The 23,365-nt window shown below is 39.1% G+C and overlaps 1 protein-coding gene across 6 annotated transcripts in view; it reads right to left on the bottom strand.

Moving 5' to 3' along the window:
- Nucleotides 1-286: 286 nt before the first annotated feature.
- Nucleotides 287-23,365, bottom strand: part of ANKRD12 (ankyrin repeat domain 12) — a 99,039-nt gene continuing 75,960 nt past the window's right edge. For all 6 annotated transcript variants that reach the window (XM_028139093.2, XM_028139096.2, XM_028139092.2 and 3 more), the window contains 5 exons: nt 18,658-23,360; nt 14,179-14,277; nt 10,450-10,593; nt 3,905-4,000; nt 287-3,120 (listed from right to left, as the gene is read on the bottom strand). In XM_028139093.2, coding sequence (XP_027994894.2) covers nt 2,935-3,120; nt 3,905-4,000; nt 10,450-10,593; nt 14,179-14,277; nt 18,658-23,360 — 5,228 coding nt within the window. In that variant the 3' untranslated portion in view covers nt 287-2,934. The remainder of the gene's footprint in view (nt 3,121-3,904; nt 4,001-10,449; nt 10,594-14,178; nt 14,278-18,657; nt 23,361-23,365) is intronic.

Here is a 23,365-nt window from a genome sequence, read left to right as displayed (position 1 = left end):
ATGTGTTTTTGACCAGAATCGAACCTTGACCAGAATCGAACCTGGGACCTTTCAGTCCACAGGCCGACACTCTATCCACTGAGCCAAACCGGCTAGGGCTAAAATTCATTTTTGAAACCTCATTACTGAATAGACTTGAAAGACCAATTCTTCAGATGCTATTTGTTTCCCCAAAGTGAGTATTTCTGCCATTTTGCTAGCTGCCCAAGTAAATATTAGTGTTTGGCGTAGAGTCATATGGGAGTGGAAAATTAAAAAAAAAAAAAATAGCACACATTTCTTTTTTTCTATAAAAATATAACTCTTTATTAAATAACATGCACAAATATCAACTAGTTATTTATTAAACAGATATGATGTAGAACAAGATTTAAAGAAATACAAATCCTCAGGTACAGTTTAGTATCTTGTTCATGATATTTGAATAGTTAAGAAAAAAATCACTGATTAAATTAACCATCCTTTGTTCCTCTTTCAGATCCTAAATCTTTTTAGGCATATACTCCATTCCAAGTTTTTTCTAGCATTTCAGAGCTTCAGAATATTTTTAATATCAAAAGTCCGTAGCTACTTACTTAAGTATAAATTTCCAGGAAAGGCATTACTTTTCCTTTAAGCTATCCTGATTAGCTTTGAGTCATTTTACAAAGGAAATCTGCACAAGCAGAATCATGGCAGAGATGCTCCAGCAACTTGAGGTACCATTGTAGAGGGTGAGAACTGTGGTTAATGCTAAAAAGTTGGGATGACTAAAACATGCCAGATTCCTGCGTGCTTGCTTTTTCTCTTCTGCAGCGTGTTCTGTTTGGCCAAACTGTTCTCCCACACCCCCTTCTCAGGTTGGACCATCAGCACAAAACGCTTACAAACTTATCCCTCTCATATTTTCTATGACTTCAATGCTCAAAAATCTGTTTTTTTGTTTAGGCAAAAGTATACACAAAATTTGCATTAAGTTTTTCCATATTAAAAAGTATTGCTTTTATAAATTAGCTTTTAATGTTCCCAGCCTTAATAAACTTAACTTCAACAAAACCAGTGCTTCAAAATCTACCCTGCCTTTCTTGGCCCCATTTATCCAATAAAAAAGGCCAAAATCTCTCATCTAAATTTCTAAACACTACTACATCCAACCTCTATATTAAAGTCCTTGCACTGTGTATTTTTTACACGTGCTTCTTTATTGCGCATGCCAAGTACAATATGAATTTAAATATAAATTGATGTAAAAATTAAAAAATCCCTAAGCTTAATATGTACCTTTGCACTCAACAACTTCAATTTTTCCTTTCTCTTCCATCAGCTGGAATTTCCAACTTGCAAGCTGAATTTTAAACACTTTATTTCTCATATATTCTTTTTACTTTGTTCTATCAGAATAAAAAACATCCAGTATTATTTTATAATTCAAGAAAGTATTGTGGAAAGTTCTATAAATTTTAATCTCATACACTTACAATCAATTTTACATATAACCTAACTTTCCCTTCAAAAATGTTTATTAAATTTAGCAGCAGGTTTCAGATCAGAAATATTCCTGAATATTTAATCTGTATCATGGTATAGGAGGAACTGGACTTTTTCTAAGTATATTGCTAATTATTTTATTAAAAACAGCATACCAAATATTAATTATAAAATTCTGAAAATTATGCTTTATATCTTGATACAAGGAAAAAAAATACAGCATATTAATGAATTTTTCACAAACATTGTAGAGATCAATTGGAATATGCCTGTTGCTTTTACTTATTTTGACTACCAAATATCTCTTTTTTCATTGGAGTACTGTTTTTATTTTAAAAGTGCAAAGGTTATTAAGCTTAAAACATTATGCTTTAGCAATGTAAAAAAGTTTTACAATGATTTAACATGACCAATAAAATTTATTAAACATATTTTACATATATTCACAGATTCATCATACTTGAGTATTAAAATAGACATTTACAATTTCAGAATTTTCATTCAAAGGCATTTGGGGGTGGGAGGAGAGAATAAGCTCTACTATGAGGTGGAAAAAGAGCTGTTTCTTTTTATGACTAATTCTAAATAATATATCCAACATAGTAAGTCATAGGTACTATGCCAGGAGATTAGTATGAAACACCTTACACTACTTTAGGCATCACTTACGGAGTTAAATTATAGGAAGAAGCATGCAATACAACTAAGTCACAACTTTACAGTTATGGTGATAAAAACAAGCTAACTCAAACACATGCATGCCTTATTTAAAAGTTTTGCTACCTGACCACACTATGCTACACTCCATACGAACTACAACTTTGGTCCAATAAAACATCAGACAAAACAGGTTTACAATTATTTCTTTGTACATGTTTTGACTACCAATCCCTTTGTATACATTTTGAGCATTAATTACAAGATTTACATCTGCACAGTATGTATAAAATAAGTTATTAAAAAGAAAGACAATATCAAACTTTTGAAAAGAAAACTGTACAATTTACAAATATAATAAACTGAAGAAAATTTGTGCCAAGTTTTGCTTCCACATTAGAAACTATTTGGTAGGAATTGAACCTTTTAGTTTACTGATATATTTTAATAAAACTTGAAAAAGATTTGCATACTAGTGGTTATCTTATTACTTAGAGTGCTAACAACTTCCAGCGCCATTAGCAGATTCTCAACTTTTTAAATATCTACCACAGCCTGCCAAATGTAATCATGACCTTTGACCGATATAAATAATAGTTTTCAATTAGAAACTGTTTGGGCCCAAGATCCAAAATATTTCTTTTCATTTTTTATAAAATGACAGTGTTTGCTACATAACCAATTATAGTTGAACTTTACCAACAACTGTAAAGGCATAATATTAGTATTTTTGTCAAAAAGCAATTTTCCACAGTATAAAACTCTGGAGTCTCCATCAGTTTAAGATGACACACAAGGAAGTAATGGCTGCTATATAGGAGTCAATTCAAAGTCATCATTAACCTCAACAAGGGGAACATAAAACTCCTGGATTTCATAAATGCTGATAGATTTATAGGTGGCAGGATCAAGTTCCTGGAGTTTGAGCTGCCATTCTAATCTCTGAACGGCATTTAAAGCTGCAGCTTCATGTTGTTGCCTCATTAAAAGACAGGTCTATTAAAAAGAAGAGAAAAGTTAATGAATTATTCTATTAAATATGCTTTGTTTACTTTAGGGATATAGTAGAGGTATAAAAAGTTTTTGAGTTATACAGGGTAGGTGTTTTACCCTGTCTGTATCCATATGCCAACTATTTCTGGGTCTTCAACTTCACGCACATCTTAATATTTAAAACTGTTGTTTCAAATTAACAAAAGAATCAAGAAAATCTAAGGAGAAGTGATTTGTACTGAAGATCTAAAACCAAATACTTTTCTTTACAGAGTTGCAAAATATATTTCTTCTCTTATTATTTTCCCATTCTTTCATATGTTAGAACTATAACCAGACTTGTATATTGGACAATAAACATAAAGATCCCCATTAGAAACTCATTTTTCTACATTGGTCCTGAAGAATAACATGGCTTTTATTTTCCTTTATTTTCCAAGTGTGACCTAGTGTGAGGATTCGTGACCAGTATTTCCTTTCGTAATCATTTCTCTCTAATACAGCTGCAGTATCTGTTTGTGAAGGGGGAAGCAGCCCTGGCCAGGTACCTCAGTTGGTTAGCATGTCGACCCAATACGTCAAGGTTGTGGGTTTGATCCCTGCTCAGAGCACATACAAGAATCAACCAATAAATGCATAAATAAGTGGAACAACAAATTGATGTTTCTCTCTCTCTACCCACCTCCTCTCTCTTTCTAAAAATCAATCAATTTTTAAAAAATTTATAATGGAAAAAAAAAGAGAAGGGGAAAGCATCCATTTAAACTGAACTTCTCAATATACATACCTTTAATTTGTCAAATTTATCATCCACATCTTGTAACCAAGACATGAACTGTCTTGCATTAAAGCGATCCCTCACAGAAGTTTTACTGTCATCAGACTGAAAGAGAACATTAAATGTAGTTGAATATAATAAAATACAGTAAAATCCACTTTAAAATCTATAGGTCATTATATGTTTTCATGTTATATTCCATTTTTTAAGGAATGATGGAATATTTTATCCTTGAAAAAGGATAAAATATTATCTGAATATTTTAAAAATTTGGTAAAGCATTTATTTCCATATTGAGTAGACAGAGTAGTTATTAGAATTCTTAGGATGCTGGGTTTAGTTATTAAATAAATAGAATCCTATTGCTCTGTGAGTCAAAGTTGTTTCTCTAAAAGGCATGCCATATCAAGTATTATACATGTGACATTCTTTTTAAAGTAAAATTTATTTCATATTTAATTTAATGTTAAAGTTTACCATCAACATTAATGTAGGGAGAAAAAGTGTTAAGGTGGGAGACAATCCTTTGAGGCAGATATTTTTTTCCAGGACCAATATTTTGGAGTGCTCATAAAGCAATTTTATATACCAGTTTTGAAATTAAGGTAGGCTATATTCAACTGTCAGCTTTGTATCATACTGTGTAATCTTGAACTCATTATGTACTCTCTCAATTTTCAATTCTGTAAAATAGGATAAAAATAGCTCTTTTAATCTTTTTTTGAGAATTTAAGAGTCTCTTAACACTTGTACATACAGGAAGCACTCAATCTAATAAACATCCTATATAATAAAAACCTAATATGAAAATCAACCGAATGGTGGAATGACTAGTCGCTATGACACGCACTGACCACCAGGGGGCAGACGCTCCATGCAGGAGCTGCCACCTGGTGGTCAATGTACTCCCAAAGGGGGTACATTGTGCAGCCAGAAGCCAGGCTCATGGCTGGCAAGCACAGCTGCGGTGGCAGGAGCCTCTCCTGCCTCTGCTGCAAGCGGGCGGTAAGGAGCGAGGGGTCCTGGACTGCGAAAGGGATGTCTGACTGTCGGCTTAGGTCCGATCCCTGGCAGGCAGACATCCCCCGAGGGGTCCCGGACTGAGAGAGGGTGCAGACCAGGCTGAGGGACCCCCCCTCACCCCCCAGTGCATGAATGTCATGCACTGGGCCCTCTAGCTTGCTATAATTATTACTATTACTACCAGTGCTTTCAAAATGACATCCATGCATCAGGTAGCTTCACACTTACATATTTAGCCATTATCACTTCCTCCTTAGTCCTCAAGTAAGATGTTTTGACTAGTTTACATTTTATTGCTGAATCTCTTTTTAATATTACAAGTTTATTTTGAAAAGAAAGAAGTATAATAAGAGAGTAGGCTAATGAATGATCCAAGCCCTTATTCAGGGAAGGGTAGATTTATTTTTTTTCTTAGCTCCTCAGAGGCTATTCTCATATGAAACAAACCTGTTACTCAGACCTGCTCCTCTAAAGTCAGCTGTAAAATGATGGGTAACAGGTTCCATAGTTTTCCTCAAGAATAAGAATTTATTTTGTCTTTTAATTATTAGGCAGATTTAATTTAATTATTAAGATTGGTCCTTCTTTTCAATGATTTTTAGAATCATTCTGAAGGTTTACTGGGAAAATTCACTTATTTTTGAAATTCTCTTTATAACCCATTTGGGGCTATAAATTTCTCAATAAAGCTGTATTTGTTCAGTATCAATATGTTTTCATCTGTCTTTCAGCAGAAAAATCTGAATGTTCTGGTCCAGTGGCTTTCCATCTCTATTTCCAGTTTGCCTATGAATTTCTTTCTACTTTTACATGTCTTTGTCATTTCAATGAGTTTTGGGAGGAAGAAAAAAATAAACAGATGTGTTTACTCAACCATTCTGAACTAGAAATCCTCAAGAGACTTTCCTTATAGCTTGATTTATAAAGTTCTAAAATTGATTCATGACTGTAATTGCATGAAACTTAAAAAGTCATCAAGATACCACATGGTCTAGAGCCCAGCCTTTAGCAAGAGGGCTAACCTGCTCATTTAACTTTATTAAAAACCATTAATTCTTTCCTTTAAAATCTTTAAAGTTGGAAATTATGTAAAGTCCTTGCTAGAAGTGTCTATTTTCCTAAGGGTCAAATAGTTCTTTCCTAAGATAGATCCAATTATTCATTTTAATAACAGTTTCTGTTACCTCTGAATGCTCTCATTTGAATAAAACAGTTGGTGGCTTAAGAAAGTTTGAAATCTACTTATCTTGTTTAATCTCCTTTTTAGCATATGAAAAAAATTAAAAATAAAATACAACCAGAGAGAAGACAGTAACTTTTTCTGTAATATACTTTATATCCCTTGTATTTCTAGCTTGTCCAATTTAAAACAGTATTTCCTAGTCTTCTTTTAATGATATTTTATTGTCCACGTTTACACTTTTTATCTTAATCATTATATTCTCTTATGACCAATGAATTTCATTCTGATTTATGAAACAAAAAAATTCTGACAACTGATATGTCTAATTCAGGTAATTTATATGCAGCAGTAAATTTTGTTCAAGATACAACTACAGTTTTTCAATTGCAGTAGGCCCTTGAATAATATTTTGTTCTGTGCTGTGTTTCATTATAACACTGATGAGATGCTATAGAAACTTAACCCTTGTTTGTATCAATGAGCCTATGGTAATACTAGTTTCATTATATGTTGCTTTGCTTAAAGTTGCAGAACCTGTTGACTATGTTAAGTGAGGACTTACTGAATATTAATTTATTCAAAAAATATCCAAGATCAAAACAAAACCTGGCCCTATTGTAGCAATGTCGCAACTTAGAGGTTCGGTCTGCTTGTACTATTTTCCAGCTTACAGTAGCTTTCCAGCTGCTTGAAGGCCAGACTGAATGTGTAAGTATCCACTTTAGAACCAAATTATAAATTACCTATAGGGACACTATCCTAAACACATATTTGTTTTGTAATTATCTATTTTTATGATATAAAGGTTTATTATTGTATTACATTTTGCCATATGAACTGTAAACCTACTTTTGCTCACCCCTATATCTATACCAATAAAAGGGTAATATGCTAATTAGACCGGGAGACCTTCCAGGAGACCTTCCGGACATCCTTCTGGACAAAGCCATGGTGGGGGGGCCGAGGGAGAGGCAGTTAGGGGCGATCAGGCCAGGAGGGGAGGGCAGTTGGGGTGATCAGGCTGGTGGGGGGGCAGTTGGGGGCAAGCAGGCCAGCCGGGAGGGCCAGTTGGGGGCCAGCACGCCGGTGGGGGGGCAGTTGGGGGCGATCAAGCTGGCAAGGGGGGAAGTTGGGGGCAAGAAGGCCTTTGGGGGGGCAGCTGAGGGTGAGCAGGCCAACATACAGAATGGTTAGGGGCGATCAGGCAGGCAGGCAGGTGAGCGGTTAGGACCCAGCCATCTCGAATTGTGCCTGCTCCCCATGGGGACATCCCCCGAGGGCTCCCGGACTGTGATAGGGTGCAGGCTGGGCTAAGGGACCACCCCCCCCGCCCACCGAGAGCACAAATTCCGTGCACCGGACCTCTAGTATATTATATAATTACTAGAGGCCCGGTGCACGAAATTCGTGCATGGAGGGGGGTTATCCCTCAGCCCAGCCTGTACCCTCTCCAATCTGGGACCCCTCAAGGGATGTCCGACTGCCCGTTTAGGCCCGATCCCTGGGATCGGGCCTAAACGGGCAGTCGGACATCCCTCTCACAATCCAGGACTGCTGGCTCCCAACTGCTTGCCTGCCTGTCTTCCTGATTGCCCCTAACTGCTTCTGCCTGCCAGCCTTATCACCCCCTAACCACTCCCATGGCAGCCTGTTTGCCCCCAACTTCCCTCTTCTGCCGGCCTGGTCACCCCTAACTGCCCTCTCCTGCAGGGTTGATCACCTCCAACTGCCCTCCCTTGCAGGCTTGGTCCCTCTCAACTGCCCTCCCTTGCAGGCCAGGTGCCTCCCAACCGCCCTCTCCTGCTGGCCATCTTGTGATGGCCATCCTGTGTCCACATGGGGGCAGGATCTTTGACCACATGGGGGCAGCTATATTGTGTGTTGCAGTGATGATCAATCTACATATTATTCTTTTATTAGATAGGATAGAGGCTTGGTACAGGGGTTGGGGCCAGCTGGTTTGCCCTGAAGGGTGTCCCTGATCAGGGTGGGGTACCCTGGGGGCGTGGGGCGGCCTGAGCGAGGGGCCTGTGGTGGTTTGCAGGTCAGCCACGCCCCCTGGCAACGCAAGCAGAGGCCCTGGTATCTGGAATTTATTTTCCTTCTACAATTGAAACTTTGTAGCCTGGAGCAGAGCCAAGCCTGGGGCTCCCTCAGAGGCCTGCCGGTAGCCATTTGTGTTGGGGTTATAATTGAAACTTTGTTGCCTTAAGCGGGTGGGCCTGGCCAGGGTGTGTGGAAAGCTTTGCTTCCCCTGTTGCCGGCAACAACCCTGGCCTGCTCTCTCAAGCTCCATTCTGCCGCCATTTGTTTGAATTTGTTTACCTTGTATAATCGAAACTTTGTAGCTTGAGTGGAGGCTTAGGCCTGCAACGGCTGGCAGAAAGCTTGGCTTCCTCTGTTACCTAGGAAACCTTGCTCTCTGTGGCTGTAGCCATCTTGGTTTGGGTTAATTTGCATACTCGCTCTGATTGGATGGTGGGCGTGGCTTGTGGGTGTGTCGGAGGTATGGTCAATTTGCATATTTGTCTATTATTATATTAGACTAGAGAGGCCTGGTGCACAAAATTTGTGCACGGGGGCGGGTGTTGTCCCTCAGCCCAGCCTGCACCATCTCCAATCTGGGACCCCTTGAGAGATGTCCGACTGCCCGTTTAGGCCCGATCTCACAATCCAGGACTGCTGGCTCCCAACTGCTCACCTGCTTGCCTTCCTGATTGCCCCTAACCACTTCTGCCTGCCAGCCTGATCACCCCCTAACCACTCCCCTGTCAGCCTGATTGATGTCTAACTGCTTCCCTGCCAGCCTGTTTGCCCCCAACTTCCCTCCTCTGCCAGCCTGGTCATCCCTAACTGCGCTCCCCTGCAGGCTTGATCGCCCCCAACTGCCCTCCCTTGCAGGCCTGGTCCCTCCCAACTGCCCTCCCCTGCTGACCTGATCGCACACAACTGCACTCCCTTGCAGGCCTGGTCCCTCCCAACTGCCCTCCCCTGCTGGCCATCTTGTGTCCACATGGGGGCAGCCATCTTTGACCACATGGGGGAAGCCATTTTGTGTGTTGGAGTGATGGTCAATTTGCATTATTACTCTTTTATTAGCTAGGATAGAGGCCTGGTGCATGGGTGGGGGCAGCTGGTTTGCCCTGAAGGGTGTCCCGGATCAGGGTGGGGGTTCCCTTGGGGTGTGGGCGGCCTGGGTGAGGGGCCTGTGGTGGTTTTCAGGCCAGCCACGCCCCCTGGCAACCCAAGCGGAGGCCCTGGTATCTGGGATATATTTATCTTCTACAATTGAAACTTTGTAGCCTGGAGCAGAGCCAAGCCTCCTGCTCGCTCTGTGGCAGCAGCCATTTCTGTTGGGGTTTATTCACCTTCTATAATTGAAACTTTGTAGCCTGGAGTGGAGGCCTAGGCTGACCAGGGCAGGTGGAAAGCTTGGCTTCCTCCATCGCTGGGGGCAACCCTAGCCTGCTCTCTCCAGCTCGCTATTTTTGTTGGGATTTATCTTCTATAATTGAAACTTTGTAGCCTTAAGTGGAGGCTTGGGCCGGCCAGGGTGTGCAGAAAGCTTGGCTTCCTCCATCGCTGGGGAAACCCAAGCCTCCCTCCTGGTCTCTCCATGGCCGCAGCCATCTTGGTTGGGTTAATTTGCATACTTGCTCCTGATTGGCTGGTGGGCGTGGCTGGTGGGTGTAGCAGAGTGATGGTTAATTTGCATTACTCTTTTATTAGATAGGACTAGAGGCCTGGTGCACGAAATTCGTATACGGGTAGGGTCCCTAGGCCTGACCGGCAATCAGGGCCGATCAGGTTCCCCACCTCCTCTTTCCCTTGCTCCCTCAGTGCCCTGCCGCCGCCGTTGGTTGCCCACCATGTTCCGCACCACCCCCTGGGGGTCAGGGCAAATCATAGCAAGCGATAGAACTCCTGGTCTCTCCATCGAACTCCCGAGGGGACAATTTCCATATTAGCCTTTTATTATATAGGATAAACTTTTATGGTATACACATTAGACATGGTATTATATTAAGCAGTGGTTGGCCAACTGGTAGTCCATGGACCACTGGTGGTCCATGAGGTCCGAAAGGTTGGTGACTGCTGTTTTAAGGAAACCTTTGGAGCAGTGGTTGCCAACCGGTTGTCTGTGAGGTCTGAAAGATTGGTGACTGCTGTACTAGAGGACTTTAGAAAATGGAGGATCAGGTGACTTGGGAATACTTTGGTCTGAAAGACTTGTTTTTCTCATTTGAGCTTTACTAATTGTTGAATTCAAGTTTCTTCAATGGAAATGCATTACAAAAAACCTCAAGTTGTAATAAAAACATTCTAACTGTATCAGCGAGCACTGTACCTGAGCATCCAGTGGCACACTGTAGACTTCTGCGTCCAGTAAAACAGTGCATGCACTAAATGGCAGTGTTTGATTTGCCAGTGTTCTTGCAGCTCTGTAATGAACTCGTAGAACTTCCTGTTCATTGGATACAATGAGTTTTTCCTAGTTGAACAAAGAATTAAAAAAAATAATAATTCTTTAACTACTTGTTTTTAAATAAAATATAAAACACTTTTTAATAAAATATGCTAAAGAACTTTAATCTCAGAGTCATTTTTTCTTCATAGTAAGCTTGAGAAATTTGAGAACTAGTGTTCAAAAAGTGTAAGTAAACTCTCTTTTAAAAAATGATCTTGTACAGTGTACAATGGTGACTTTTAGTATATTCACAAGATGTTTAATCATCACTTATTCCAGACCATTTTCATCACTTCAAAAAGAAGCCCCATACCCATCAGCAAAGCTACTCCCCATTTATCCTCTTTCCCTGGAAACTAACTCTATTTTTTGTTTTTATGAATTTTATCTATTCTGAACACTTTATATAAATGGAATCATATAATATGTGATCTTTTTAACTGGCTTCATGTCACATGTTTTCAAGGTTCATCTATGTTGTACCATGTATTAGTACATTGTTCCTTTTTATGACTGAATAATATTCCATTGTATGAATATACCACATTTTATTCATCCATTCATCAGTTGTCGATCTTTTGGGTAGTTTCCAATGTTGGGCTATCCATGAATAATGCTACTGTGAATATTTCATGCTTAAGCTTTTGTTTCAATGTGTTTTTATTTCTCTTGGGTAAATAAGAGAACTGCTAGGTCATATGGTAATTCTATGCTTAACTTGTTGAGGAACTACCACACTGTCTTAAATAGCAGTTGTACCATTTTATATTCCCACCAGCAATGTATAAAGGTTCCAATTTTTTCACATCCTTGCCGATACTCACTGTCTTTTTAGATTACAGCCATTCTAGCCCTGCGTGGTGGTTAGAGCATCAGCCTGCATACCAAAGGGTTGTGGGTCCAATTCCCAGTCAAGGGCATATACCTGGGTTGCAGGTTTGATCCCTGGTTAGGGTGTATGACAGAGGCAACCAATTGATGTTTCTCTCTCTCTTTCTTTCTCTCTCTCTCCCTCTCCCCTCCACTTTCTAAAAAAATCAAAGGAAAAAATATCCCTGGGTGAGGATTAACTAAAAACAAAAACAAAACCCAAAATAAAAATCACAAATATTTTATTTTTTATTTTATTTTTATTTTTAAAAATATATTTTATTGATTTTTTTACAGAGAGGAAGAGAGAGGGATAGAGAGTTAGAAACATCGATGAGAGAGAAACATCGATCAGCTGCCTCCTGCACACCCCCCACTGGGAATGTGCCCGCAACCAAGGTACATGCCCTTGACCGGAATCGAACCTGGGACCTTTCAGTCCGCAGGCTGACGCTCTATCCACTGAGCCAAACCGGTTTTGGCCACAAATATTTTCAATTCATATTACAGTTGTTGCAGATATTGCCCCCATATTTTTATACTCACTTCTTCTTTGAAATTCTAATAGTTATTAGACCTGCTACTTCATGACAGCAGCTTTCTGTGTAAATTGTGCAACACAGCTGGCCACCTATCAAGCAATTCTGTAGCCAGTAGTTTATTCAACCAACAAGTGATAAAGCTGTTTGTCTTCATATTGGTCAGACATTTAAATTGCTTTGTAGTATTATGCAATTCTAAATTGTGTGATGGTCAATATGAAGGAGGATGAGTCATTTTTGCTATCTATTAAGGTTCTGCAAGTTGCAAAGTTCAAATGACAATTCTTAACTGTCTGTAAAAAGCATGGCTTCTGTAGGTGCTTGATAGTTAAAACAACTATTGATATATATGTTATATGATCTAAATTATTGCTCAATGACATGGGTCATGCATTGTAAGTTCTGTATCAGTGCTTCCTTCTTTTATTCGTTCTCACTATAACGCTATCAATTTAAAAACATTATTCTGAAAAAAATACCCCACCAAAACATTATTCTGAGAAAAGGTCTTATATTTATCAGATTGTTATAGGGGTCCATGGCACAAAAAAGATTAAGCTCTGCCCTAAGGAATTAGTCATGTCTGAATCAAAGAAATTGTAGACAAGGTTTTGTTTGTATATAACTATGTTATATCACATTTGCAGAATTCCCTGACCATCCCAAAAGATTAAGAAAGTGTTTTTTGATTTTAGAAAGGGAGGCTGTGAGAGAGTGAAAGAGAGAAACAGCGATGTGAAACAGACACATCAATTGGCTGCACCTTCGCAACCCCAGCCCAGCACTCTCCCCTTGACGGGGAATTGAACCTGTGACCTTCCGGTGCATGGGATGATGCTCCAACCAATTGAACCATACCGACCAGGGCCTTTTATGATTTTTACTACGGACCCGTTGCAGGAATATTTCCTGCAAGACTTCTGGCGGGCTTCCCTCCTGCCCCCCAACCTCTCCCACTTTGGTGGGCGGGGTGGGCTGGGCCGAACGGGCGGGGCGCCTCCCGCCCGTCCCACCCACCCAACCCAGCCTGCCTTGCCCCACACTCCCGACCCTCTGCGCCCGCTGATGCAGCTGCCTCTGTGGCCGTGCACTGCTGCCTCTGATCACCCCGACCTGCCGCGCACACTGCCGCCGCCTTCTCGGCCCCTCCCGCTGCTGCTGCTGCGCACCCCGCCACACACCACCCGCCTCGCCACGCCCCGCCCTGCCCGCAGCCACCACTGCCTCCAAGGCCACCGCGGCCTCGCACACCCCCCGCCACGCGCCGCCCGCGGCCTCCACTGCGCGCCCCACCCACCGCCACCGCCACCGCCACCACTGTGGCCGCGTCGCCGCTGCTCACACTGCCTGCCATCGCCTCAGAGGCAACCACGGCCGCGTGCTCCACAGCTGCGCTGCCGCCCACCCGCACAGCCGCCATGTTTTCTGCTTTCTTCACTCCTCCCTCCCTCAGCATATGCAAATTAACCGCCATCTTGTTCGCTCTGATCGGCTGTCGGCATAGCGAAGGTACGGTCAATTTGCATATTACTGTTTTATTAGATAGGATAAATAATTAGATAGATTTTTTCCCCCTGTCATTTCATGCCAAGACTAACCACTAGAAACTGAAATACTAAAGTAAGGATCAGTAAGCACAGCCTCTGTAAGTATTTTGCACTAAAGTAACTGGTACCAAGCAACAGTTCTAAAATGTGGAAATCCAAATGTCCAACTAGAATTCACTGTTATAGTTCTGCAAATTCAATAAGAAAATTAGCCTGGCTGGCATGGCTCAGTGGTTGAGCATCAACCTATGAACCAGGAGGTCATGGTTCAATTCCCAATCAGGGCACATGCCCGGGTTGTGGGCTCAATCCTCAGTGTGGGGCTTGCAGGAGGCAGCCAATCAATGATTCTCATCATTGATGTTTCTATCTCTCTCTCCCTCTCCAAAATCAGTAAAAATATTTTTTTAAAAAGAGAAATTACAGATTTTTATAAATTGAAAATATACTGAACATAAATTGTAACATGGGAGCAACTACCCTAAAACAGGCTTACAAATTTTCCATCTAATCAGATAGGCATATGGTAACAAACCATATCTCAAAATGGATCTAAATAAGAAAAATTCACTAATAAAAAACTGTAGGTCATTGTAATATATTGTTAAAAGTTATTTTTTAGCATAAATGTAAATGTAAACATCTCTTACCCTTTCAATGCTGTGTTGCAAACGTAGTTTCATCCTTACAACTTCCTGTTGCCGAAACAGCTCTTTGAGTGGATCTGACAGTGAAGGGGGTGGCGTAATCTAATTAAAAAAATGTAATAGTTAAAAGTATTAGGTTTTATTTATAATAATGGGCTACACTTATAAAATTAAAACGTTTTAGTAGATAACTTAAAATGAAGATATAAATTCAGATGTTCTCTGAATTAAATAATATAGTAAGAATTATACAATTACTTTTCAATTTCAACTGTTTGAAACCCTAAATATTCTTCCACTAGATACCTTAGAGCAGCGGTCGCCAATCTTTTGGACCTCAGGTTGGCGACCACTGCCTTAGAGTATCTATATTTCCCCCTCTCTCATCCCAGCTTATAATTCTTGTCAGCATTATTAGGACGAAGTAAGATAGCTCAGTATATTTGGCACAGTATAGTAACTTAGTTGACTCTTTTGATTTTTCTGAAGGTAAGAGAAACAGATACAGTGTGTTTCATGATGTACAACAGGAATTATACAACACAATATATGAAAAGTGCTTGCCAAAGTATCAAACCTGGATCTAATCAAGACTCTATAATCAGTAAACAATTTGCAGGAATTATGAAGACTGAAAAACATGTTAAATATCATAAGGATTCAATTAGTCGAATCAATGTGGAAAATACAAGACATAACTTTTTGGGGCTGATCATTTTTCAATGAGCTGGCCTTTAATTGCAATGATACATTTGCTTGATTTCTGTGTCCTGTAAACTTTAAATTTATTACCAAAAAGAGTTAAGTGGAGAGTTTGGTGCTATTGTTGTAGTTTTGCAATCATGCAGGCCTCTTTCAAGCAACACAGAGGAAGAGTATCTCTTCCTTTGAGGCTGGAGTGTCAGAGAAAGCTTCTTTCAGAGCCTTAACCTAAAGTAAGAGTTAAGAGAAATGAGTTATGGGGAAAAGGAAAGAGAAAGAAAGAGGAAGATAATTTCTAGAAGAGAGGATGGTATAATCAAATGCATGAAACAAACAGTATAGAGCTTGGAGGCAATTATAAGCAGGCTTGAGTCCCTGGAACATAACAGGAGGGAAAGAATGATGGGATATGAGGACAGAGAGATCAGCAGGGGCAAAGTAATAAAGGTTGTAGTCTAGTCTGTAAACCAGCTTTTCTTTCTTTCTTTTTTTTTCTATATATTTTATTGATTTTTTACAGAGAGGAAGGGAGAGGGATAGAGAGTTAGAAATATTGATGAGAGAGAAACATTGATCAGCTGTCTCCCGCACACCCCCCACCGGGGATGTGCCCGCAACCAAGGTACATGCCCTTGACCGGAATCGAACCTGGGACCCTTCAGTCCGCAGGCTGACGCTCTATCCACTGAGCCAAACCGGTTTCGGCTAAACCAGCTTTTCTTAAAATATGTTCCACTGAGCACTTTTGAGATAAGACAAGTAAGTTTGGTACTAGATATGATTTATTTTTTTGTTAATCATTTCAAGGATATTTTTTCCATTGATATTTTTGTTTTAGAGAGAAAGGAAGAAAGGAGTGTGGGGAGAGAAAGAGAGAGAAACACATCAATTGGTTGCCTTCTGCACACCCCCTGAACAGGGCTAGGGATCCAATCTGCAACTCAGGTATGTACCATTGACTGGGAATCGAACCCATGATCCTTTGGTGTGTGGGCTGATGCTCTAACCACTGAGAAACACTGGCCAGGGCTAGACATACTGATTTTTAAGGATAGTGTGGGGCATTCAGCTGTTTAGAAGCAGCTAGAAACATGGTTATAGAAATCAGTAGTGTATTCATGGCTAAAGATAAACTTGGAACTATTCTACAAGAGATAGTGCCCTAGCCCTTAATTAGATTACCACTCAGAGACAGAGGCAGACATCTTAAACCAGGGGTCCTCAAACTTTTTAAACAGGGGGCCAGTTCACTGTCCCTCAGACCGTTGGAGGGCCGGACTATGGTTAAAAAAAAAAAACTATGAACAAATTCCTATGCACACTGCACATATCTTATTTTGAAGTAAAAAAACAAAACGGCAAAAACACCCACATCGGGCCGTAGTTTGAGGACGCCTGAACAGTTAACGACAATATTATAGGGGAAGAATAAGGAAGACACAAGCAATTCTGCCTTGACTAGATTTCGTACAGGGGTGACATCACAGCTTAGAACAAAGGCATGGAAGAGGATTAAAAAGGGGCCTGAGGAGAACAACATTGCAGGCAGGGAGAACAGCACTGCCAAACTACCAAAAGTACGAACAAGAGATTTCCACAGAAGAGTTCAGTTTGGCTGATGTTCTCTGATGTAGTGGGTGAGTTTGGAAGTAGCAGTAAGAAAATGAAGCCAGATGGGTAGATTGGGGTCAGAATATGAAATGAATGGTTATGCTATACTTAGATATGGATTTTAAGCTGTAGAGGATGGGAAGCCAGCTAATCACAGCTGAGATCTTTAAATAAGGAAATAGCTTTCTATTGTTTCTAAAGAAATATAAATTTAACAAAAGAAAATGTTCCAGCAGAAAGACATGAAGAGAAAAAAGAAGTAAAAAGTTTTGGCCGGTGTGGCTCAGTTGGTTGGAGAGCTGTCCCCTACACCAGAAGGTAGTGGGTTCAATTCCCAGTCAGGGCATATACCCAGATTGTGGGTTCAATCCCCGGTCAGGGAGAATGCAGGAGGCAACCAATCGATGGATGTTTCTTTCTCACATCAATGTTTCTCTCTCTCAAAAAAAAAAGGTGAAAAAATTCTTGTAATGTTCTAAATGACAGATAATGATGAGGGCCCTAAGCCTAGGCAGTGGTAGAATAAGGTACAAATTCTGGAGAAAGTTCTAAGGTAGAATGGTTAGAATTGGGTGACTGGTAGATTTCTACTTTGGTATCATCACTAATGGATAAAGATGTGTTTTTGAGGGAAAGAGAAATCATTTCTCATAGTCTGTGTGAAGTCTGAGGTCAGAGTGAATGCCATGGTGCATGGTTAAATCCTCCCCTTCTGCCTGCTTCAGCAATGAGACACTCATCCCCCAGCATCTAGGAGCGTTGGCTGACAGCTCATTGGAGTACCTCTATAAGAATTACCTTTCAGGGAAGTGAGTTGGCCTGGCCAAGGTTATGTTTCTTCTCTGAGTGCAGGCTACTTATCAGAAAGGCCATCCCTGTAGAGCTCTTACGGGTTCAGCTGAGGTCACTGTTGCAACTGCATGTCAGTTCAACTTCGTGCTTTGCCCAATTCTGCTTCCCTCACACACTTATAGGTATTGTTCCTGATAGCACTTACTAATAAGTCTCTTGCACACAATTCCATAGTTAGCTTCTTATATGCAAGTTAGCTTCCCATGACAGGTATTGGAAAGTCATTTAGGTAAGGATGCCTGGAGGCACCTATATTTGATTCTGGTGGTCAACAAAAAAGATATATAACTAGATAAGAATTTTTGGGGACTAAATGGCACATGAACAATTACTGAAACCATAGCAATAGTTAAGACCACACTGGCAAAAATAATTGATTCCTAGAGAACTCTGATGTTTAAAGGGTGGGTAAAGGAGTCATTAGAAGAGAGAGAGGATTCATCAGTGAGGCAAGGGAATTAGAAAAGAGTGCCACCAAAAGACCAGGGTGGGAGTGGGAGAGGGAAAATTTGATTTAGACCAAGATGGTCACAATGTCAATAACTGAGGTCAAGTAGAAAGAAAAAGAGGCCAATGAATCTGGCAGTTACAAGCTCACTGGTGACCTCTGCCAATGCATAACAGTCAAGGGATGAATAGGAAGTGATACAGAGGACACATGAGGCACAGACTACTCTCCAAGAGTACAGCAATGAAGGAAAGAGAGGGTGAGCTTGACAAACTGGCATAGTCAAAGGGTAACTTTTTCTCCACTGAATGGAGGAGACCCAAATATGTTTGAAATGGGGGGATATAGGTCAATGTAGAAGGAAAATTTAAAAATATACTAGTGAGAAGTATTGTTAATAGAGGAAGGTTCCAGAGAAGACTGGACTGAATGGGATCAAAAACACATATAAAGGAATTACCCTTTAAAGAAATAAAAACATACCTTCTTTGGGACAGAAGCAGGTAATGAAAAACAAAATACTGTATAGCTCAGTGTTGTTCAATAAGGCAGCCACTAACCACATATGGCTACTGACCACTTACTAAAATGTAGCTAGTTTAAATTGAGATGTTCTGTAGACATACCAACAAACCAGATTTCAAATACTTAGTATAACAAAAAAGGAATATAGATGGTCTCAATGATAACTTTTCTATATTGATTATATTTTGAAATATGGATATATCTGGTTAAATAAAATATTAAAATTAATTTACCAGTTCCTTTTTACTTTTTAAAATGAGGCTACCAGAAAATTTAAAACTCCATGTGACTTGATTATTTCTATTGAACAGCATTTCAAATGTATATCAAGTAATCTTACTTACTGTGGGAATGCAAATCTTGCTTAAGGGATTTCCATCCAAGAGATATGATCCATTAAATGTCACGTATTCGTCATAATACTGAGGTGCTTGAGGAATAACACTACATAACAATTTGCGCTTTTCTTCAATTTTTTTTCTTATGTGCAAATACTCAAAATATGGATTTGCTCTCTCTGAACTGTATGGCTGAATCTCATCTAGTTTCAGAGAATCTACAATGGCTGCCAGAGACTGCTGAGTTTTCTCTTTTGCTTGTAGTAAAGAGGGACTCACTTGCACAGGCTGAGGTACACGTGACACTTTCCTTTTCCGTGGGTGGTGAATTTGAGGATCATCTTCTTCAGTTAATCTTATTCTTCCTCTAGGAGACGAAGATTCACTGTCTTTTTCTGGCAATAGTGTACAACTAGCAAGAATCTGTTTGCTTTGATTTGCCACTGCATTTGCTCTGTTTCTAGTCATCCTCTGAGGAATTTGGTTTTCAGTTTTATCATCTTCCGCATTTTCTTCTAATTCTACTTTAATTAATTGCCCGTATTTATGCATTTCTGGTTGAGCTGGTTGTTGTGAATGGCTTTCCAGACATGATAAAGTGCTTTGTTGTGATTCTTCCTCTTCGATGGAAGGCAAACACTTTTCACTTTCAGGACAAAGCTTTGGATTATCTTGTTCATTTAGGTTTCCTTTTGGCATTCCTGCATTCATTTCACATAAATCAGAATCACACTTATCATTCAAATGAGTTAAAACCAAACTTTCCAGATTGCTTTCTTTTTCGTGTGAAATAACCTGAATATCAGAAGTGCTATTTTCAACTTCATGGCTATTGGAAGACTTATATATATGTTTGCTAAATGCATAATGTATATTTTGCTGGGAAGAGGAATCACTTCCATTAAAATCCTTCTCTAATGGTAATACAGGCAAAGTATTAGTCTTCTCAAAATTTGGTGATGCTTCTTGAACAGAGTTTTCAGAGTACAATGGAACAAAGGTATCTGTCCTTTGAACATCTGTTAGGGCCAAAGTCTTTTCCATATCTTTTGTAGATTCATTATCAGTATCTAAAACAGTACTGATAATCTGAACTGCATTTTTATGTTGTAAAATACCTGGATCTTGATTGGCAACATATGATGAAGACATATGTTTAGAAATAGATTCAGTATCTGAAAGTGATTGGCTTTGGAAAGAGCCTGGTTGCGGTGAAGGTAGAAAGGATGCTGCATCCTGAGCACAAGAGTTTGCTGGCAGTTCAGTCTGGTGCAGGCATAAAAAGTCAGTATTCTGTTCTTTCAATATTTTGTTTTCGGAATTACAAAAAACCTGAACAGAAGGATCTTGATCAGATGTACTAGAATTTGGGCCAATGACGTCACTGGTGCTTAATGATTCCAGTCTATCTACATGTATCTCCCATGATTTATTTTGGATCACACCAACCTGATTAGATGGCTCTAAATGAACAGGACTGTCCATTAAAGTGCCCACTGGAGCAGAACTCTTGATAACGTTTATATCAGCTGAAATATATTTGCTGTTTATAGATCTAGTTGGAGAGGTGGCAAAACTGGAATGTATGTTCGATACATTTGAAAGTTCTCTTTCAGGCACATTTGAGGATACCTCAGATTTGGGAGAAGGGCAACTATCTCTTGGCACAGCTAAGCCAACTTGATTGCTTTCTTCTGATGTTGTTTGGAATTGTTTTGTATGTTCACAAATGACAGATGGCATGCTACATCTTCGAACTTCTACAGTTGCTCTCCCCTCATTTATAACAAGTTTAACATCTTCTACAGAAGATGATCGGACATGGGATGTTGGAAGTCTGCTTGTATATGGTGGTTTAATCCGCTCTGGCAGTTCAGCCAGACTATCGAAGTCCTTTTCATGAAGTGCAGGAGATTTGGCAATTGGCAGAAAAGGTGACTGGGAAAAGGACATTTGGGAATCTGAGCCCTCTAACAAAAAGTCAGAGTCATACTCAACTGGAGGTCTTGGGGTGGTTACTGTAGTATGACAGGAATCTTCTGAACTAGCAACAGAAATCATGGATACAGATCTGGAGCTGAGACCTGGCTTTTCATTCTCTGATCTAGGAGATCTGTTTAAGCTATTATCTGAGACAAAAGATGACTTCCCCAAATTCATTATATTTTTGGTGTCAACAGATTGTGATCTGTTACTTACAGCATCTTTAGATTGTTTCTCCTTGGTATAAGGATCAGTCAACTCTGAACTCTTTGACCTAGTAAGTGCTTTATTTTTGGACTCAGCTAGTGTATGCTTTGTTTTTTCTTTATCTTTTACTTTAAGTTCTAAACAGTTACGATTTCTCAACCGTTCCTTTTCTTTTTGCTTTATTTTTTCCTTATGTTTTTTGTGCCACTGCTCTATTTCTAGGTCTTTAAGGCTTAGCATTCGTTCAAAACTTGTCTGCATTAAATCATCATTCACCAACCTCTTTTCCTTAGGTCGAGTATCTTTTGATGCTGGTGATAACTTAGGTTTGGGTTTATCTGATTCAGATTTTAGTCTGAATAAACTATTCAGTTGAATTTTATCCTTATGTTTGTCTCGTTCTTTGTATCTGTCTATGTCTTTATCCTTTTTATCTTTTTCTTTTCCATCAGTTTTCAAAGGTTCATCTTTTGTTTTTTCTTTAAGGGATAAAGTTTTTTCCTGTTGTGCTTTACTGCTGTCTGCTATATTTGACCTCTTCTCTTCCTGAAAGTGTTTGGAGTTACTTATATTTACACTTTCTTTATCTCTAGATTTTTCCTTTTTATCTATCTCCCTGTCTTTATTTTTGCTTTTTTCTGATTTAGTGTAGTCACTATTATCTGACTGTTTGCTTTTTTTCTCCATCATGTACTTTTCTTTGCTTTCTGCTAGATGCCTCTCTTTTTCAGGTTTGTCTTTGTCATGTCTTCTGTCTGTCTTTTCTCTACTTTTCTCTCTGTCATCAGGTTTTTTAATAGTAATACTTTTTACCTTCTCACCTTCTTTATGACATTTCTCTGTATGATGTGAATATAGTTTGTCTCTTTCTTTTATTCTGTCAACACATTCACTAAGATCTAATTTGTCTTTCTCTGACTTATGCTCATGTTTTATTTTCTTCTCTTTTTCAGAATTTCTTCTTTCAGCTTTCTCAATGTCCTTTTCTTTACTTTGAAATCGTTTGTCGGATTTTTCCTTACTTTCTTTTATGTGCTTTTCTTGTTTTTCAATTTCTATTTCCTTTTCCATTGAATGTAACCCTATAGATTCTTCACTGGCACTTATACCTAAAGAACTAAATTCTGTTTCTTTACCGATAGGTATATTCTCTCTTTCTTCTTTTAAATCTTTTATTTTTTCCTCCCTAAATGATTTCTCACTTTCCTTTTTAATCTTTTCTCGCTCTTCTTTAAAGTTCCTCTCTTTTGAGACATGCTTTTCCTTGGCTGATTTATCATCTTTTATGTTTTTTTCCAACTTTGATTTTTTTTCTGTTAGGTGGTCATGTTCCATACTCAAAAATATATCTTCAGTTTCATCACTTTTAAAAAAATTCTCTTTCCAAAATTCTCTATCAAATTCAACACTCCGCTGTAGCTCTTTAACCCCATCCCTATTTTTGTATTTTTCCTTTTCACCTTCAATTTCCTTTTTATGCTTTTCTTTTTCCCTCTCTTTATGTTTCAATTTATGCTTTTTTAATGTTTTACCTTCTTTATCCATTTTTTTCAGTGTACAATCTGAGTTTTCAAATGTTGAACTATGGTCTTCATCCTTTATTTTAGCATTTGACTTTTCACTAAATTCTAAGTGGAAATCTTTCTGATGTTTGTTTTTTTCCTTATGCTTACAAGATTTTACACTTGAACTTTCTGGCAAGAATTCCGATTCTGTATTATCATATCGAACAAGATCAGGCTGTAATGACATTTCAGAACTTCCTGGTGATAAACATGTTTTGGTGTGTTCTTGTTTTAGTGGTGTTGACTGCTTTTCACTTAGTCCACAAGAATGTTTGGGAGATTTACCACTGGAAATATGAAATAAATGTAATGAAGTATCATCTTTAGGGCTAAAAGATTTCCTAAAATTCCCCTCCTCTCTTGCCTTTTCTGAACAATCTACTGTAGTAATTGTCAGGTTTGTTACTCTGGTATTTTCTTTCCCCTCTTTTTCTTGCTTCAGCTCTTGGTTCTCTTTATTTTTGTTCTGGTTCTTTAATTTTCTTTTAACTTTACCTTTCTGTTTGTGCTCACTTGAAGCTCCATATTCCTTTTTGGTTTGTGTGTCGGAATTTGATGTTTCAGGTATAGAGCATGAAGTAGAAACCTTTTTGTTCTGAAGAATTTCTTCATCTGAACTTTCAGAACTTGAATACAAAACCCTAGATGGCTTTTGTTTTTTACTTTTAAATGATTTAGGGTAGAAAGCTTTATCCTGTTTTGCAAATAAATTATTCTTTTCTACTTCAGATTCATTCTCTTTTCTGAGCTCTTTCCTAAGAATATGCCTGTCATCAATCATTTTATTTATTTCTTCATCATCATCATCTTTGAACTCATACTCATCAAGGGCAGTTGAAAGAGGTGCTTTGGGAATTATTTGTTTACTTTCACAGATGATAGAGTCTTTCTCTGTCTCAGAGTCAATATTTTCATCAACACTGGAAGGATTTACAGACTGAGCCTCTTCAGAATCTAGA

This window comes from Eptesicus fuscus, chromosome 12 (genome assembly GCF_027574615.1).
Source record: "Eptesicus fuscus isolate TK198812 chromosome 12, DD_ASM_mEF_20220401, whole genome shotgun sequence".
In the NCBI taxonomy this organism is placed as follows: Eukaryota; Metazoa; Chordata; class Mammalia; order Chiroptera; family Vespertilionidae; genus Eptesicus; species Eptesicus fuscus.
The sequence above is the reverse complement of the archived record's forward strand: the minus strand, read 5'-3'. Positions and strand labels throughout refer to the sequence as shown.